The sequence below is a fragment of the Homarus americanus genome, unplaced genomic scaffold, assembly GCF_018991925.1.
Source record: "Homarus americanus isolate GMGI-L3 unplaced genomic scaffold, GMGI_Hamer_2.0 scaffold49667, whole genome shotgun sequence".
Classification (NCBI taxonomy): domain Eukaryota; kingdom Metazoa; phylum Arthropoda; class Malacostraca; order Decapoda; family Nephropidae; genus Homarus; species Homarus americanus.
In genome coordinates, this window is record NW_024738608.1 from 2,061,051 (window position 1) to 2,080,728 (window position 19,678).

Genomic DNA, 19,678 nt, shown 5'->3' on the forward strand with positions numbered 1-19,678 from the left:
CTGTCGATATTACCACCCTGTTCCAGAATTTGGGTCCAAATAGCCAGTACCTTGAGTAATTGTGTTAAGCCGGAGCGCCGCGGCATAAAACTGTGTTAGCAATCCTTTACAAGGTAGTTGTTTCGTAGTAGATATTCCTTCATGACATCTCTTATAATGTTCTCAAGTACTCTACATACTATGCTGGTTATGCTCACTGGTCTACAGTTATTCGTGGAGTGATAGTCGCCTTTCTTGAAGATAGGACTCACATAAGCCATTTTCCAATCACTGGAGACCTTTTGCTCATCCAGGCATTTACTGTACAGAACAGAACCTTCAGGGGCTCAGCAAGCTCGTTGCACAACACTCTTAGCACTCTGGGATGCACTGTGTTGATCTAGAACATTTGTAGGGTGTTTAATTATTTGTTCCAGATCATTAAATAAAGAAAAGGAAAGTTGCTCAACTCCACCGGGGTCATCCCTTTCAGAGCCAAGCCACTCCGTGTTTTACATTGAAATCCCTTAGGTAGAAGATCTTGGTGTTAGGGTGTGTGGATAGCAACGACGCATGGCAAGAAGTGAGATAGTCAAAGAGTTCCAAATAGTTGGTAGAGTTGGGAGAACAATATAGGAAACAAAGAAAAATCGTCATAGTTGGTAGATATATTTTAAGCCAGATGACATCATAAAGAGAAGATTCAAGATCCTTGAGTCGAGCTATAGGTGTACAGTATGTGTGTTGCAGTAGGTACATACACCTCCCTCAGAACCTAAAGAGGTGCTCTGTATAAAGGTTGTAGTTGGAGACTCGAAAAGGTTTGGGTAAAGCTGTTTTGATCAGTTGAAGTTCAGATAGAAAGAAATCGGGGGAAGAGGTTGTTAATAAATGGTGCTCCACAGAAGAAAAATTGGATCTCAGGCTGCGAATGTTAGAAAAATGAAGTGTGAAAAGAGCCGATTCTCCAGTAACCGTGGTGACGTCAGTTGAGGCCACAGTAGTTTGATGATGGTCAGGTCGGCCCTGGGTTCCACAATCTTCCCGACCAGCGGGACCCATCTGAGAAGGCCCCTCTTTAATATTGGTGTTAACTGGTGTTATTGGAGAATAAGAGAATAGAAAAAATAAAACAGATCAAGAGTGAAAAAAAGATAAATATGTTGTGTTGTCAAAGTAAGATAAACAACTGAGACCCTGCAATTGTGTGTAAATGAGGCAGAAAGTCATATCAGCAACATGGGACTTGGGGTCACAATTTTCATGATGCCATATGGCAGCAGGGTCTACCATTAGACAACACATTATGCTTCCAATATCTTTCCAGGCAGTAGTTCCTCCCTGTTTTGATAGCTGCCTATTGCCTATAGAAGACAATTTATCAGAAGTAATCCTTATACTGTATAAAACCTCACAAGGAAATTAAAAAGGAATGTAGACAAACTAAAGACATATTTTCTTTAAAAAAAAAAAGTCCGGAAATAAATGATGATGAAAGTGCTGTGTATCCAAACGTATATCTAATGACCAAGGAGTGTAAGGAATGATTGACAAATCTGAAGTAAATCGGTCATAGGGATGCAGAGATATTCAGTGACCCGAAGTGAATCTTTTTTTACCAATACTTGATGTTTTTTGTTTCTTGTACTGTTCTCCCAACTCTACCAACTCTGTGGAACTCCTTGACTATCTCACTTTTTGCCATGAGTCCTGGTGGAGTAGCACCTTGTCTCAAGTGTTGTATGTAAGAGTAAATATTTGTTTACAAGTTTGTCACTGAAAATTTACAATATTAGGAGTAAACTTATACAGCACTCTAGCACTTACTGGGTAAAATCGCCAACCAATTAACATAGTGCCGGTATAATCAGCAACGCCCACATCCAAGACGTGGATGTTGATAGTGTGCGTGTCTTGGGTGATGGAGGGGTCAAACACATATACCTGTTTAGGAAGTTAGAAAACTTACTTCAGGGTTCCTGTACAGACATCTAATCTAAGGTCTACAACATCAGCTACAGGATCACTGACAATATCAACTGTTCAATAAAATTTGTGAATAATATATCATCTACTAGGTGAAAGTGTTACGTGTCAATGGGGTAAGGCTCGTAACAAGCAAAAAGTGAATGTATTTAAAGTGAATTACGATATATGGTTCTTAAATTTGTATCGAGAACAACTCCGACTACACTGTAATGTATGAATTGAATGCAGCCCCTTTTAATAAATGAATACTTGATAATTGGAGTAAAGAAACTTAAATAAAAAGTATAACTATATTTACAAGTGCTTACCACTAATAACAAAGACATAAAGCTAATCACATGAACATACTATATTACTTTAAGGTTGTCAATATCACTGACAACTAAATCAATACACGATTCAAGAACAAAAATACATAAAACACTAAATACAGCCAACCAGCCACAACAATGAATACCATAAGTACACTCGGAAACCATATTCTCAAGCCCACCTGGGTCGGTGCTGGAGGTTAGCACAGTGTCCTTTCTGGACTGAGGCCCACTCAAACTATCACAGGCAACACACGCACGAACATCACAGTCATAGTACGGCTGTATAGATGACATTATGTATAAATATTGTATATGGCATTTTATACTCTGCATTATCTTCATTATATATGAACACGAAGAAAAAATTACCATAGGTTGTAGTTACGAAAGTATGAATGGAAATAAACACTTCCAAACCACCCAGTGAATCCACATGTCGTTTACAGCGCTTGTGGCCAGACCACGATGATCCCACCAAACCCCATCTATATCTTTTATTTCCCATCATTCGCATAACTATATGAAAAATCGTGTTTAATTTAACTACATATTTCAAAAACCTTAAATTACATGTAGATCAGTCACTCCTCATTTGACACACTTATAGTGTAATACTTTGACCATCCCACCTGGGCACATGGAGGCCCACGGTAACTCACGGGGCAACATCCCTGCATTTGTTGAGAAGAGTTAAATATGTTATGTTCATCGTGCTCTGTATCTTGGTAACTAGTCATAGTATCATAGTATCAATACATGAAGAAAAATCTATATTAATATACTGTAATATTGCATTTTATTGCAAACCGTAAAAAATCTCGTTTAACCATTGGACGTAAGGGAAGGCACACCACACACTGGAGTTATGAAATGAAGAACCAAAGGACATAGGAATGACCGACCTGACGTCGTGTGTAGGGAGGCATGCCGTATCAGTGTGGACACGGTTGCTCAAAGGGTAAGTCGTATAATTCATCCTTGCATTTGTTGAGAAGAGTTAAATATATATATATATATATATATATATATATATATATATATATATATATATATATATATATATATATATATATATATATATATATATATATATTGTAAACGCTTTAGTTAAGGACGTTCAGGTTACGGGCAAGTCGAAGGGAATGATTGAAACCCGTCTTTTGACGCATTAAATATTTATTGATGTGGTCAAAACCTGCAGAGGAGAAGGCGTTCATAATATTACAAGGTGATTCATCTGATACATAATTAGTTAGTCTCACACAATTTTATCTTGATTACAATTTATTAAACATACTGACATAACACAAAGTTCATAACTCTATTAATCTTAGCTTCGCTTCACTCTGCATTGTCTTATTATTCCAGGTTAGGCAGAAACGAGTAGGCGTAATTATTCAACAATATTTCAGTACCGAGGGGTATGTCATCACTTAGGCTGTACTTACAAGTGCGGGTCAATGCAGATCAGTATGGTGTTCCAAGAGAAAACAGTATTGCGTAAATCGTCCCAGCACAAATTCTCGGACAGAAGGCTGGTCTTCACAGCATCACTAGAGAGGGCGATCTGTCTCATGGAGGGGCGGGCAGCGACCGCCACCAGTCTAAGACAGTCCACTCAGCAGAACCAGGACTTGTCTGTAAACACTTCTACATCTGGCGAGGTCACAGGTCGAAAGATTTAATGGCATCACACGCCAGCACTGTAGCTGAAGCCAGCGGCGATAACATATATATATACTTTCCCTCACCCTAGCAAACTAGTTAGCATAGCATAACCAAACAGCCTCGCAAGGACCAATAGGTCTGTATATAATGCGTGTGCACGTGCTAAAATGACCTAGTATATTTTACTAATGTCTCATTGTCCATGGGTTTTCTTACAGTTTGGCTGTGAGTTTTCTATTTTGTCTACCTGCCAGTTCAACAGGACTGCTAACCATCCTCCCAGCAACTCATATGCCATCCCAGACACACAGCCTATATGTATGGTGCAAGACCGCAGTCCAATACATACAAGTCAGGCAGTCAAGCGTTGGTTTGAGGCGCATTCGCAGATTATTCATTTGGACTGGCCCCCCTAAAGAAGCCGATTGTAATCCAATAGAAAATCTATGGGCGCATATGGTTGTTGAATGGGATGTTGAGGAGAAAACGAGTGAGGCAGTGAGGAGACACGCACATAATGTGTGGGAGGGAATAAGGAGGAGGCCGAGCATCTGCAGCAATCTGGTAGATTCCATGCCCACCAGATTGCATGAAGTTATAACAGCAGATGGAGGTTGGACACGGTATTAACCTGTGGTCAAGAATTAAATCTCCGCCCACGACGGTGCCTTGTAGGGGGTGGCGGGGGAGTTAACTCTGGTGTAACCTCGTTGGGGCCACATAGACTTCGTTTCCTAACTCGGGAATTTGTCCAGGTATTTTACTATGTGGTTTTACGTTACTTCACATAAATATGCTTACAAAATCTATGCATTAATATGCATAACTCTTGGGAATCTGTCCAGACATTAAATTTATGTTATATACCACAATAATCACAGATATATATTTACAATGTTTATACATAATAAATGTGAAAAATATTTTTGGGGTTTCAATTAACCAATAGTCATGCCTACAAAACAATCTTGATGCTCTAAGTGGATGTATGTGTTAAATAACGAGTAACTGATCCACATTATTTTGGTAAATAAAGAAATGAAAAGCAAGCACTTACCCATATTGATATAGTTATACGGAAGAAGGGAAATAAGGGTAAACCATGGTTTTGATGGAAACAATGTGCTCTGGGACGATGCTCACAATGACGAATAGGAGAAACCTCTTTACGAAACATCTTACCTACTAAGGATGAAGCTTAATGTTACAGAACACACACACACACAGTGTAACTTTGTGTGACGCGTTGTCTGACTTGGTGGCTTTGAGCGAACCATACACTTGATATTACAATTTATGTATCCTTCCTGTCCATGATTTGCAACAATAACTGAAGGGTAAAAGTTACAATATTATACTAATAACACTGTTATGTATTGATACTATGACTAGTTACCAAGATACAGAGCACGATGAACATAACATGATAATGATAGTGAAGCCTGGAAGGGTTCATATCATAACTTGTGTGTTCGTGCATATGTTGCCCCGTGAGAGTTACCGTGGGCCTCCATGTGCCCAGGTGGGATGGTCAAAGTATTACACTATAAGTGTGTCAAATGAGGAGTGACTGAACCACATGTAATTTAAGGTTTTTGAAATATGTAGTTAAATTAAACACGATTTTTCATATAGTTATGCAAATGATGGGAAGCATCGTGGTCTGGCACACACACACACATGTTGTGTGGGGTCACTGGGTGGTTTGGAAGTGTTATTTCCATTCATACTTTCGTAACTACAACCTATGGTATTTTTTCTTCGTGTTCATATATAGTGAAGATAATGCAGAGTATAAAATGCCATATACAATATTTATACATAATGTCATCTATACAGCCGTACTATGACTGTGTGTGTTCGTGCGTGTGTTGCCTCGTGATAGTTAGTGTGGGCCCCCGTCCAGAAAAGACACTGTTCTAACCTCCAGTACCAACCCAGGTGGGCTAGAGATTATGGTTTCTGAGTGTACATTACCCGATCGATCGAAGACAGAAGTCAACTGACAACACAGGCCAGTGTATAGGTCCGGAGGTTACCCAAGCTTAGGTCTGAACTCCTAGCCGGCTCTGACACCCTCGGCTTTTATGGGTTGCTGTCTGACCCAAACATGGTACTTGACATAACGTCTCATTGTTAATGTTATTACAGTGTTACCGACTTTAATATTATAACTATTCATACACAAAAACAAAACAATGTAATAAAAGTCTGGAAAAATATAAAAATATAAAATATATATATATATATATATATATATATATATATATATATATATATATATATATATATATATATATATAAAATACATACTCATTTACAGTACGTCTGGCAGGGGCATAAAGCTCATTTAGTAATTGGTTGTTAAGGGTAGTCCTATCCCACGTTGGACGTAACAAAAGAGAGTACAAAATATAAAAACAGCTAAAAGTTCAGAGTCAGACTCATCTGCAGCTAAACACATGGACCAGACACAATTCATTCATGGCATAAGTAAATAAACAGAATAAGGCGTCTTGTATACGACAACTGTTATATCCCCAACAAATGTGTTACAAGGTAGGAAAAGCACAAGTTCAAGGTCACATTCAAGACTTCAGCAGGATACGAATAAGAAGTTTTGTCAGAAAGATACAACAGCTAACATGACTTAACATGTTACATTAACTTCACTAGATACATTTATGAAAATTCTTGTTAGTATAGTTTTCTCATTTTTTATATAAACCTTTACATAAAAACTAAGAAACATTGATGATATATGATAATGTACGGTATTGTACTACAGTTCCCCAACCCACCAATTAGTATCACTTCCTTGTCACATTCCTCTTAACCACATTCTGTACAGTATACTATTTTCAACCATTAATCCACTTTAAATATTCATAGGCTAACATATTATTTACAACTTAAAGGATTTATAACTTTCATCTGCTACATAATTCTAGACACACATTATTTTATCTCGTGTATTAAGAAGTCTTCACCTTACAGCCAACAAGTCGCATAATGTCATTCTCAAACTCCCCATTGGAGTCCATACCAAAGGAGAAGACCAGGCAGGAGTCCCTCTTGATGTGGTACTTTGAGTCCAGACACACCCACTTGAGGTTGTACACCCCTTGGCGGGTCTTCACTCCCCCGAGTCTTGCCTGTAGAACATAAACAACTCCTCAATAAACCCTGGCCTCAGTCACTAACTGTTCCTTACACCTGTTCAGTTTGTATCACATCAACTTAGTAAGGGGTCAGTACTGGGCCCACTCATGTTCATAATCTACATAAACGATCTAGATACTGGGATCAGCAGTGACATAAGCAAGTTTGCGGATGACACCAAAATAAGACGGCAGATTAGTTCAGGGCAGGATGCAAATGCATTACAGGAGGATTTAAGTAAACTGCAGGGGTGGTCTGAAAAATGGCTAATGAAATTCAACATCAGCAAGAGCAGCGTACTTAATATTGGAAGAACAAATACTGTCAATATCAACCTAGAGAAGTCGACTTGTGAAAGAGACCTAGGTGTACTTGTAAGCCCTGACCTACGGCCTAGAAAACAGTGCGTTAATGTTCGAAATAAGGCAAACAGAGTATTGGGTTTTATATCTAGAAGTTTAAGTAATAAGAGTGCAGAGGTCTTATTGCAACTATATCTTGCTCGAGTCAGGCCGCACCTCGATTATGCGGTTCAGTTCTGGTGCCCTTATTATAGAATGGATATCAATTCACTGGAGTCGGTGCAGCGAAGAATGACGAAAATGATTCCGGGACTTAGAAACCTTCCATATCAGGATAGGTTAAAGAAACCTAACTTGCATTCCCTAGAAAGACGAAGAGTGCGGGGAGATATGATAGAAGTATTTAAGTAGGTGAAAGGAATCAATAAAGGGGATATAGATAAAGTTCTTATAATATCCGAGCAGGGTAGGACTCGGAACAACGGATTTTAGTTGGATAAGTTTAGGTTTAGGAGGGAGATAGGAAGGAACTGGTTTACAAAATAGGGTGGTGGACGAGTGGAACAAGCTTAGCAACTTTGTAGTAAGTGCTGGAACGCTGGAAAGTTTCAAAAGGAGGCTGGATAGATTCATGGATGATAGAGAGTGGTAGTAACTCTCGACAGGAGCTGCCATGCACAGGCCAACCGGCCTATTGCAGACTCCTTATTTTCTTGTGTTCTTATAACCTTTCAGCATCCTTTTTCTCAAATTGAAGTTAACGTCCCTCTTTATTAGGTCTTTTAGATTATTAAATGCTGTTTTTGCTTGACTTACTCTTGTTTTGATTTGTTACACACATCTACTATCACATAAAATGTTACCTCCCAAATCCACAAACTTTCCACTTGGTTAAGTTCTCTGTTCCCTCCCACAATTCTTAATTTATAATTTATTTCCAATTTAGAAATCACCTTATTTTCAGTTTTACAGCATTAACTCTTAACCCAAATTCTTCACCAGTTTTTGTAATACCGTTAGACTAGTATCTGTAATAAGAGCAGTATCTAACAGTACCATGAGGAAAATTAAAGGACAATGTGAACAATATGACATTGACTATACAATAATATTATATTGCATTGGGTCCCAGAAAATGTGCCTTGCTTGTTATCTCTGCTACTTGTCATTTTACTAGCCTTGGTGATTTCTAGCTTTCCAACACATATAGTAAGCTAGGAAATTCTTATTAAATGCTTTTAAAAACACTTGGCCTTATAAGTACAGTAGCTTCTCAAGGTCCACTTTTAGATTTTCTTGATGCTCCAAGATACTTAAGAATAAGAACTAGGGTAATGTGAGGGGCTAATAATATTTATTCAGTGACTTTGTATTAGGTCTTAAAAGAAGGTCGTTCAGATATCTAGAAGGTGTGTCCCTCGTAATGATCTTCAAGAGTGAAGTGCTTCCCCATCTGGAGTACTCTCACCACGCCTGGTCCCCGAGATATGCTAGGGACTGTCAGTTGATTGAAAATGTTCAAAGGAGGGCCACCAGACTGGTGCCTGCACTTCGGCACCTCAACTACCCTGAGAGATTGGAGCGCCTGAACTTGCCTAGCCTATACTACAGACAGGCAAGGGGCGACCTAAATGAGGTGTATAAGCATCTCAAGGGGCACTACTCAGTCGAGTGTCCTTACCTGGAGCTGGCGGACGCTCGCCCCACAAGCCGCAGGTCCAGAAAACTGTGAGGGCAAACTTTTTCGGAGTGAGAATTGTGAACTCTTGGAACAATCTGCCAGAAAGTGTTGTGACGGCACCGAGTGTGAGCTCTTTCAAGACCAGACTTGACCAACACTGAAGCAGGTTCCGGTATATCCAGGAGCCGGTGCATGCCCAATACTTGCCAACATTGCGTAACAGAGACGTGACCGATCGCCCAAGCGGCTAACGAGCCGATCACCGGTGAAGTGGATAAAAAAAAAAAATAAATTCAGGTTTACAATTGGTTAAACTTGTGTATAAACTATGCAGGTATGTAGTGCAGCATGAATATAGACAATGTAGATACAGTACACAGTGCATGTAGGCCGTGGGAATACCCTGTATACAGTTTACTCTGTGCTGAGACAGTGCAGGTAAACAGTGAGATAACTTGACCAAGGATATCCAACAAAGCTGTCGAGGGTCCTTTGCTTGGGGAATTTTGTCACCTGGATACACCTGGTCTAGAGTCTAGTAATTTAATGATCAGTACTGATATAGCCTATGCCTGTATATTTTAAATCATGTTATAAGTTTTTCCATGAGTATAGTCTTTTTACCCTTAAAACCGCCTGACCCTATTACCTTCCATTTTATCACAATGGTCAAAGAATAGATTTTGTTTAATTTTCAGACGAAGGCTCTTCTTGACTTGCTGATTAAGGAGTTAGGCTTAAAATGTTCAAATTCAAGTACAGTACAGTAATTAGTGTCAATTAATGTCCCTAGAGGAGTTTGGTGCTTGAGTAGATACAGCATTCATCTCCTGTTCCAGGGGTTGGTGGTTCGATCTCCAGATATTCCCAGTCCACCTTAAGTTTACAAAATATGGAAGTGAATGCAGTCGAGTGCAATACCAGCCATCTTTTATCTTTTCTTTTATCCTCTCAGGTCTCTGTTATGCACTGATATAAATTATGGTACTGGGCATGTACAGTTCTGGCGTCTGAGTGTATCTGTACCTGCACCAATGATGGTCGGTTTGGTCTTGAAAGAACTCACACTTATTGCTATTACAACACTTTCTGGTAGATTGTTCCCAGATTTCACAATTCTCACTCCAAAGAGTTTGCACTCACAATTTTCTGATCCTGTGGCTTCATCAGCCTTGAGCTGTGACCCTTTGTGGTGCAGTCATTTGCCAACTCCAGGTATGGACACTTGACAGAGTAGTACCCTTTGAGATGTTTATAAACTTCAATTAGGTCACCCCTCGCCCGTCTATAGTATAAGCTAGGCAATTGCAGGCGTTCTAATCTCTCTAGGTAACAGAGGTGTCGTATGCAGGCAACAGTCTGGTGGTCTTCCTTTGGACATTTTCACTCAACTGTTAGTTCCTAGCATATCTCGGGGACCAGACTGGGTGACAGTACTCCAGACGGGGAAGCACCTCTCTGTTTGAAGAGCATTATGAGGGACAGACTATCTAAATATCTGAATGACTTTATAAGACCAACTCGTTTAGTTGCTTGATTCACCTTTTTTTTTCCACAGTGGCCTGAAAATTTCAGTTCGTTGTCAACATACACACCCAGACATTTTTCACATTCGATCTCTGTTAATGCAGTTTCTACGTCTCGTTTGTACGACCTTGGTGCATCCTCTTACCCTTCGTGACTTTGAATCTTAACAGCCATTTCTATGACCACTTTTGAAGCTCTCAGAGATCTTTCTGTAGTTCTTCTCAGTCTGTTTGGTTCTTGATTTCCCTGAATAAATTATCATCAGCAAACATTTGCATTGAGGAGTGGGTAGCTTCTGGCATTTCATTTATGAAAGAAACAAACAACAACGAGCCCAGTACACCTCCCGTGTGGTACCCCACTTGCTACGGGTACACATGGTGATTTCATGCAATTAATCACCACACATTGCTTGCGGTCATGAAAAAAGGCTGTGAACCACACTAGGGCACTTCCCCAAATCCCGCATCCATCCAGTTTAATTCTCCGCCTTTCACGGTGTACACTGTCGATAGCCTTGGCAGAATCCAGACATATATCATCGATATTGCCACCCTGCTCCAGAATTTTAGTTTAAACATTCATCACTTTGAGGAGTTGTCAAGCAAGAGCATCTTGGCATAAAACCGTGAATGCTTAATATACAGTGTACTGTATCCATACTGTCCCTAACAGGCAGTCATGCTTATGGGACCCACTTTCATTTTTCAATAACAAAGTACAGTAAGAAAGAATACACCAACCACCTGAAAGGCTAGTGGGTAGTGAAATACTAAATTAAATATATACTTAAATAATTTTAGCTGTGAGAGTATTCTAAGAGTTCATTTTAAAGACGCATAATGAGTTGTTGTGTATGTTATATCCATATTACCATGGGAAGCAATGGCTCACAGTATTACTATCTCATTCTCTTATCAAAAAGTTCATCATCCGGTTAGGAACATAAGCTCAGTGTTCAAATATATTCTCACAATTGCTGTCCTATGTTTGCAAGATATAACAGTATGGTATTGAGAAAATATCACCTACTATTTCATGATGGCTCTTGAAGCAGCCTCTTCAGAAGGTCAGGATGCTTGACAATAATGAAGTCTTTGAGCTGGGTATCTGAGCTTATCATGAAATTATAATAGAGTAAGAGATGGTCTGCAACTGAGCTATTTTGATGTAACTTTGTGATGGTTCATGTGTTCGAGTTTGAAGCAGTCTGAGCATTTTGTTGACTGTAGTTGACTTTGTTGGTAGCTTTTTAGATGCATTAATATCCTTTATTTAGCTTTAAGGCATCACTACCTTATTCTGGTTAAAATATAAACAAAAATAACATTAAGTACAGTACAGTATTTGTTTGTGCTCCATAAATATATGAATGAATATGAATTCCCTTCACAGTCCAAATTTATACACAAAACAAAGCAAATAGTTGCGAAATACAAACAGCCACCCTCATCTGACAAAACATACAAACTCACAGAGGTTCGACAATGTGCTGTAGGGGTCCTGATATAGGTGAAGAACTCCTCTATACTCTCTAGCGCTGGAGTGAAACACATCTTCGCATCTGCAAGGTAGAAATTATTAAAGTTACACACACACACACACACACACACACACACACACACACACACACACTGGTCCACTTCCATCTTATTAACTCTGTACAAGGTATTAAGCATAAGCACAAATACAGCACTAGGATGGCCAAGCGTGTCCTAAAAATGCTACTTTGATACTTATCTTCGCTAAACATACAAGTTTATTAAAATCACATTCTGAAAGTCGATACAGCATAGAAATATAACCTCTCACCAGACCCTGAGATTTAAGACAAGTAACCAAGATGTACTTGTATCTTACTGGGTAAAATTTCATACATAATGTACATAGACCCCATATGTGAATATCAACTGCTGTAATGACCATGGTCATACACGTCAGTTAACGTAAAATCAGACGATTCATATTACGCTCAATAGCCCACAAAACATGTAGCTATGCTTTCTTTATTTGTGTTCCCCATCTGAGGAATCCGTTTTCTCATCGGTTTCAGGACGCCTGAGTCCTCCGTTTTCTCTCAATCTCAGAATGCACCCGAGACTTCATTATTCCTTAGTAATAACAGAATTTGTAATTGCAACTGTGGTTGCAATTGGTGAGGCAACTTAGATAAGTCTGTTTACAGTTGGAACATTCAAGATCCATTGTGAGTGATGTTGAAATCTTCAACTTTCCTTATTGTTTGTAAAACTTGTCAAGTGAGTGAGTGTCGAGTTTGTCAGTCTGAATGGCATAGCCTCATATTATCCTGAGGGATAACCATGAATTTCCGAGTGTTACTGTAGTTAGATTATTTTGTTGCCCAAACATCAGGGAATCTGATGATTGTAGTTTAGTTAGTGTCAGTTTTCTATTTTAGAAAGCCATTAATCTACTGAAAAGATCCTGTCAAACTCAAAATCTCCAAGACGCTCGCCCCACAAGGGGTCACAGCTCAAGATTGAAGAAGCCACAAGTCCAGAAAACCGTGAGGGCAAACTTTTTCGGAGTGAGGGTTGTAAACTCTTGGAACAATCTACCAGAGAGTGTTGTGACGGCACCGAGTGTGAGCTCTTTCAAGAGAAGACTTGACCAACACTGGAGCGGGTTCAGGTACATTCAGGAGCCGGTGCATGCCCAGTATTTGCCAACAGTGCGTGACAGAGACGTGACCGATCGCCCAAGCGGCTAACAAGCCGATCAGTGGCGAAGAGGATAAAAGTAAAAAGTAAAAGACCTAACGGCTGGTCGCCGGAAGAAACTCCCTGGCTGTGGTTTGCAGTTTCTGGCCAGTAGAGTTGTTAGTGCGTATGTAACTCCATTTCACCTATTTCATGACAAACTCAATCTCTGATTAGATTATAAAAATAGACGTAGGAAATTAGCCTGATCTGTGACACGGACGGTCACAGCTAGAGGTATAGCGATCAATTTGTATAGAAGGTCTGTTGTTGGTGAGATTAGTCTTTCTGGTAGGTATATGTGGGCCAGAAGTGCCCCAGGCTCACATTTATACAGATGCACGAGGAAAAATCATACATTCGTGACTCTTCCTCAACGCATCTCCAGGTATGTGAACAATTGTTTCCCGCCGTCATGTAAAGTCAGTTTAACTTAGTCGATTTTGTGAATATCAGTGTTCATGTTTTAATATAGTGAAATACTCTTGTGCCAAATAAGTCGAGTAACGTAAATATCATCTGTATCGTTGCCAGACGTATGTTTTGTTGAAGTTAGACATTCACATTCGTGACTCTTCCTCAACGCATCTCCAGGCACTGTTTGTGTTGGCAGCACTACTGAGGTTCGATAGCCGCCTATGGGCAAGATGGTTCTTGAAGGACGTCTTTAACATGGCGAGATTGGAGTCCAATGACAAGATTACCCAGAGAACGCCGTGCGGAGAGAGTCTAGCCCCCAGGCGCTTCCTTGCCCTCGAGCCTCGGCTCAGCTGGGTACAGTAAACAACTCTCTTCCCTCATGGACGCACTCTTGTCCGGCCCATTGATCTTGGGTATATGAATTGAGCAGTATTGGTATCCATGGTTGGGGATGACTAGCAGAAATATAGTATCCCAGGTTAAGTATTGAACCCATGGATGTTGGTTACTGTTGATTGTAGGAGTCGAGTGTTCCTCCCAGGTGTACTACCACTGAATAAGAGTTAAAGTGCCATGTTGTTCCTTCCGAACTGACAGGATGTGTTTGATGTTGTTCTAATTGTGGAGTTTGTCAAGTGTGTTATATATTTATCTGTATTGATCATGAAGTAATACCCTGAGAGTAATGTTATAATCAAGAAATGATCTATTTTACTATTCAAGGTAAAGTCCGACCTAGGTGGTCCAGTCTTGTCTGAGTGAACTTAATTAACATCTTATTCACTCCCTGTGTTAATAAATATAAAATTAGTAAACTACGAGTATCACCATTCTATTCCTTTCACACATTGGTTCTCAGAAAATAATATTAGTAACTCACGTGCCTATACTCGCTAACACATTACCTAACCATTCCTCGAGATATGTTATATTCTAATAAAAGTCTGGGTGGTGGCAGGCTACCTTTGTAAGTATAATAAGTGTTGTACTAAAAATGTGACATGGTTCCCCAGACTAATCCATGGTTTAGAATATAATAAAACAGATTATACTTCAGCAAGGTAAGGACATTGAAATTCAGAATGTCATGATCGTAATGACGGCTAACCTGTTAAACTAATGATCCATATTACGCTTACACGTCCACAAAACCTTCTGAGTCTCCCAGTGGAAATGTCCTCCGTTCTCTCTGTTTCTTTGATGACATCATCGAGATGTCGTATGTTTGTTGACCGAAGTTGTAAACTCTTTCTGCTACCGAGACCCTGTAAACCTTTTTTTTTCACCTATGACTCTGATAATCATAGTGAAATTGTGGCAGGGAGGTTAATTGAGGAATTAGTTAATATTCTGAAGGGAACCTTTTCAATCTGCTCCTCGGGTGTTGTAGCAAGGTGCTGCGTGTTGGGACCTGTTGCCATCCAACCATTTGTAATCAATCAAATTCTTGCTTTTGATAGCATTTTGATAGCAGTTAGAGCATTGTTTGTGAAGAAAATAGTAGGGAATGAAACTGAGTTCGTAGTCTCAGTTTCAAACGTCAGAGTGTTACAGTAACGTTTTTCAGTGAAATGGTTGAGTAGGTGGAATTTGTGACTTTAGCGTGGGTGGAAGGCGGCGGTTGGTTTTCAAATCAGTAAGCGCCACACTCCCCACCAACAGGTAGGTCATTCCACCTTCTCCGTGTTGTAATTCGCCATTTTTAAGTGATTTGACCTAATTAATAGTTTGATTGTGCAAGTGTTACAGTAACGTAGTTAATGTGCTTTGAGTGTATTATGTATGTATGTTTATATGCTGCCTTTATTGAATATATATATTATATACTGTATTATGTTACTTCTTACCAAAGTCAGAAAGTGTTTAGGCTTGTCTAAACACGAAATGTGTTAGGCACGTTGTAACCACGAAGAGAGAATAAACGCCCAGCCAAACCGACCATCTGCTTGTCATTCTCCCATTAAATAACGCAAGATACTACACTGGCGATGAGGATGGGATTCACAAAGTGTTGGTGAAGTCCTTGAAGAGAGGATAGTGACCACTGAAGGGAAGGCTACTCTGAACCTGGAGAATTTAAGTGAAGAGAGCAACCTTGGCTGGCGTCAGTGGATACATCGGACGATTGGGGGAGTGTGATGCAGACAAGGAAGATTTCACATCATATTGTGAGAGAATGGACTTCTTCTTTCTGGCAAATGAATTAATGGACGACGGTGGTGATGCTCAGAAGAAGAAAGCCGTTCAAGAGAAAAGGAAAGCAATCTTTTTGACAGAGGTAGGAGCTAATGTTTATTCTACTCTGGTCAATCTGCTTACTCCAGACAAACCCAAGGACTCCTCACTGATTCAGATTACCAAGATTCTGAAGCAACATTTTGATCCTGCTCCACTTGAGATCGCTGAAAGCTACAGATTTGGCACCAGAGATAGAGGTAAAGATGAATCAGTAAGTAATTATATAGTAGCTTTGAAGAAGTTATCCATTCACTGTAACTTTGGACAGTTCTTGAACCGAGCTCTAAGAGACGGGTTTGTAATAGGCCTGGATTATGAAAAAATACAGAATAAGTTAATGAACACCACTAACTCAACTTTTGAAAGTGCATGTCAGATAGCTACAAGCATGGAATTGGCCGAGAAAAACACCAGAGAATTTGTTCCCAATGCTGGTAGTGAAACAGTTAGCAGTAATGGCTCAGTGTGTAAAGTAACTGTAGCTAAAAGGAATAAGTATACCACAAAACAAGGAACACATGCTGCTTTAAAATGTAAGAGGTGCCGAGGGAAACATGAAAGCTTTCACTGTAGTTCAAGAATTCAAAATGTTACAATTGTCAACGTATTGGACATATTGCTCCTGCCTGTAGAAGTGATAAAGGTAGAGTATATGCCGTTGAAGGTGGAGAGAAGGAAATGAAAAACAGTATTCATGAGAGTGTTAGTAATTTTGGATCTAATAATGATGAGAGTGCCCATGTGTTTACTATTTACACCAGTCGTGAAGAGAAAGTTAAACATAGGTATAATGTGGACTTGTGTATTTATGACACACCTGTAACCATGGAAATCGATACTGCAGCTGATTTCTCCATAATGAGTAAAGATATGTATGAGAAACTATTTGCGCATGTGCCTTTAGAAGACTCAGGTGTCAAGTTGACAACTTAAACTGGAGAGATTTTGAACACAGAAGGTAAATTAGAGTGTGAGGTAAAGTACAAAAATCAGAATTTAAAGTTGCCATTAATTATAGCTAGTTATGTGAATAGACCAACATTGTTAGGTAAGAACTGGTTGTGTGAACTTGAGATGGACTGGAAGGAGATATCTAGTGTTAGAATGTGTAACAGTATTCCAGGTCTAGAGAAATTGCTTGAAAAATGCAAGATTTTATTTGTAAAGGGACAGGATGGTATAAAGGGTTATGAAGCTCATATCACCATTGACAAAGATGTTACACCCATATATGCTAAGTCCAGACCTGTTTCTTATGCACTGAAAGGCGATGTTGAGAAGGAATTAGACAGACTTGTGAGTGAGGGAATTATTGTGAAAACCGCCAAGAGCAATTGGGCTGCTCCAATAGTAATTGCACCTAAAGCTGATAAATCTGTTAGACTATGTGGTGATTATAAAGTTACCATTAATCAAGCTGTTGAGGATGAGCAATATCCCTTACCCACATCTCAAGATTTGTTTGCTGCACTAACAGGTGGAACCATTTTCACTAAGTTAGACTTGTCCCAAGCATGCTCAGGTCTCTGTTGATGCTGAAAGTCAACAGTACCTTACCATCAACACCCATAAAGGATTGTATAAGTTCAAAAGATTGCCTTATGGTGTCAAAAGTGCACCAAAGTTATTTCAGTGCATCATAGACAAAATTCTTGTGGGTCTTCCCAATGTGTTATGTTTTTTCAGGATGATGTCCTTATTGTTGACAGTGACATCCAAAATCATGTCAAAACCCTAGCCACAGTATTCGAAAGATTGTTGGCACACAATGTCAGGCTCAACAAGAGCAAATGTTCATTCCTAGCTAAAGAAGTAACTTATCTTGGCTACAAAGTGAATGCAGAAGGGCTGAGACCTGTAGAAGATAAAGTAGGAGCCATAGTAAATTTACCTGCTCCAAAAAAATGTCAGTAAATTGAAAGCTTTCCTAGGTATGATACAGTATTATTCAAGGTTCTTGAGTGGACTTTCATCAGCTTTAGCCCCTCTGCATGAACTATTAAAGAAAGGGATACCATGGAAATGGAACAGTGCAACTCAGAAGTCATTTGAAGATTGTAAAGCTGCTCTGTCTAGTACTGATGTTTTGTTCCACTATGATACCAGTAGAACACTAAAGCTTGCTTGTGATGCATCAGGCTAGGGATTAGGTGCTGTCATAAGTCACATAATGGATAACGGTGAAGAAAGACCCATTGCATATGCCTCGAGAACTCTTCCCCAAAGCGAGAAAAATTATGCCCAAATATCACATTTGGAGTAAAGAAATTTCACCAGTATCTATAAGGGAGGAATTTTGTTTTAATAACTGATCACAAGCCTCTCTTGGCAATTTTGGGTCCTAAATCACCTGTTCCTGCACTTGCTGCAGCAAGAATGCAGAGATGGGCTTTGATATTGTCGGCATATGACTATGAGATTCAGTACAGACGTTCAGATGATCATTCCAATGCAGATGCTTTGTCAAGGTTGCCATGTAGTGGATCAAATGATGGAGTAGAGCCTAAGGTTTATGCTGTAACCATGATAGCAGAAGATTTTCCAGTCACCTCCAGAATGATTGCTCATGAAACTAGGAAAGATGTTGTATTAGGAAGAGTCCTGGAGTATACACTAAATGGATGGCCAGAGATTTGTCCATCCTAAAATTTTCAACCGTATCATTTAAGGAGATGTCAATTATCAGTAGAACAGGGATGTGTGTTGTGGGGTATGAGAGTGTTAATTTCACAGTGTTTTAGAGTGCAAATTTTTAATAAACTGCATTTTGAACATCTAGGTATATGTGTTATGAAAGCACTGGCCAGAAGTTTTGTGTGGTGGCCTAAACTGGATGGTGAAATAGAAATGATGGTACGTGAGTGCTCTGTTTGTCAGAATGTTAGGAGTATGCCACCCAGCACACCTGTGAAAACCTGGAAATGGCCTACCCGTCCCTTCCAAAGAGTACACATTGACTTGTGATAAGGGAACAGACAAATTTCTTGGATTAATTGATAGCTGTCATTCAAAGTGGATTGATGTTAAGCACATGTAAAGTACTAATGCTGGTAGCACCATTGATGAATTAAGATTAATATTTGCCGAACATGGAATACCAGAAGAGGTAGTTTCTGACAATGGTCCTCCATTCCAATCATCAGAGTTTAAAAACTTCATGAGATTCAACGGTGTAAAGCATGTACTGACCCCACCCTACCATCCTGCCTCTAATGGTGCAGCTGAGAGATCAGTTAGAATTGTAAAGGAAGCACTTTCCAAGCAGGTAATTCAAGGAACTGTAGGAAAATCAATGAAACACAGACTAGCAAATTTCTTACTCAGATACAGAGACACGCCTCATCGTGTGACAGGATGTACTCCTGCAGAGTTAATGGTGAAGAGACAGTTGAGAACAAGATTAAGTTTAGTTAAGCCAAGTCTGTTTGAAGTTGTAGAGAGGAAACAAGCTCAACAATAAATGTATCATGATAAGAGTTCCAGTGAAAGAGTGTTCAAGGTAAATGATAGGGTGAGAGTTAGGAACATGGCTAAAGGTTATGGTACTGTAAATGCAAAGTGGATAACTGGTGTCATTGACAAGGTATGTGGATCTAGGATATTTAGTGAAATGTGGTAACTCTTTGAGATATGTTCATGTGGAACACATCATTCAGGCACATGACGAGATGAATGTAG

General features: G+C 39.5%; 1 protein-coding gene across 3 annotated transcripts in view; it reads right to left on the reverse strand.

The window, feature by feature from the left end:
* The window catches only part of LOC121874099, a 59,267-nt gene that overhangs the window by 2,410 nt on the left and 37,179 nt on the right, over positions 1-19,678 (reverse strand). The window contains exons 3-6 of one of the 3 annotated variants that reach the window (XM_042378020.1): positions 12,098-12,186; positions 6,941-7,105; positions 1,807-1,923; positions 723-1,073 (exon numbers count right to left, since the gene is read on the reverse strand). In XM_042378020.1, coding sequence (XP_042233954.1) covers positions 900-1,073; positions 1,807-1,923; positions 6,941-7,105; positions 12,098-12,186 — 545 coding nt within the window. In that variant the 3' untranslated portion in view covers positions 723-899. Of the gene's footprint in view, positions 1-722; positions 1,074-1,806; positions 1,924-6,940; positions 7,106-12,097; positions 12,187-19,678 lie in introns of those variants that run through there. The other 2 variants (XM_042378018.1, XM_042378019.1) reach the window with 2 other exon arrangements.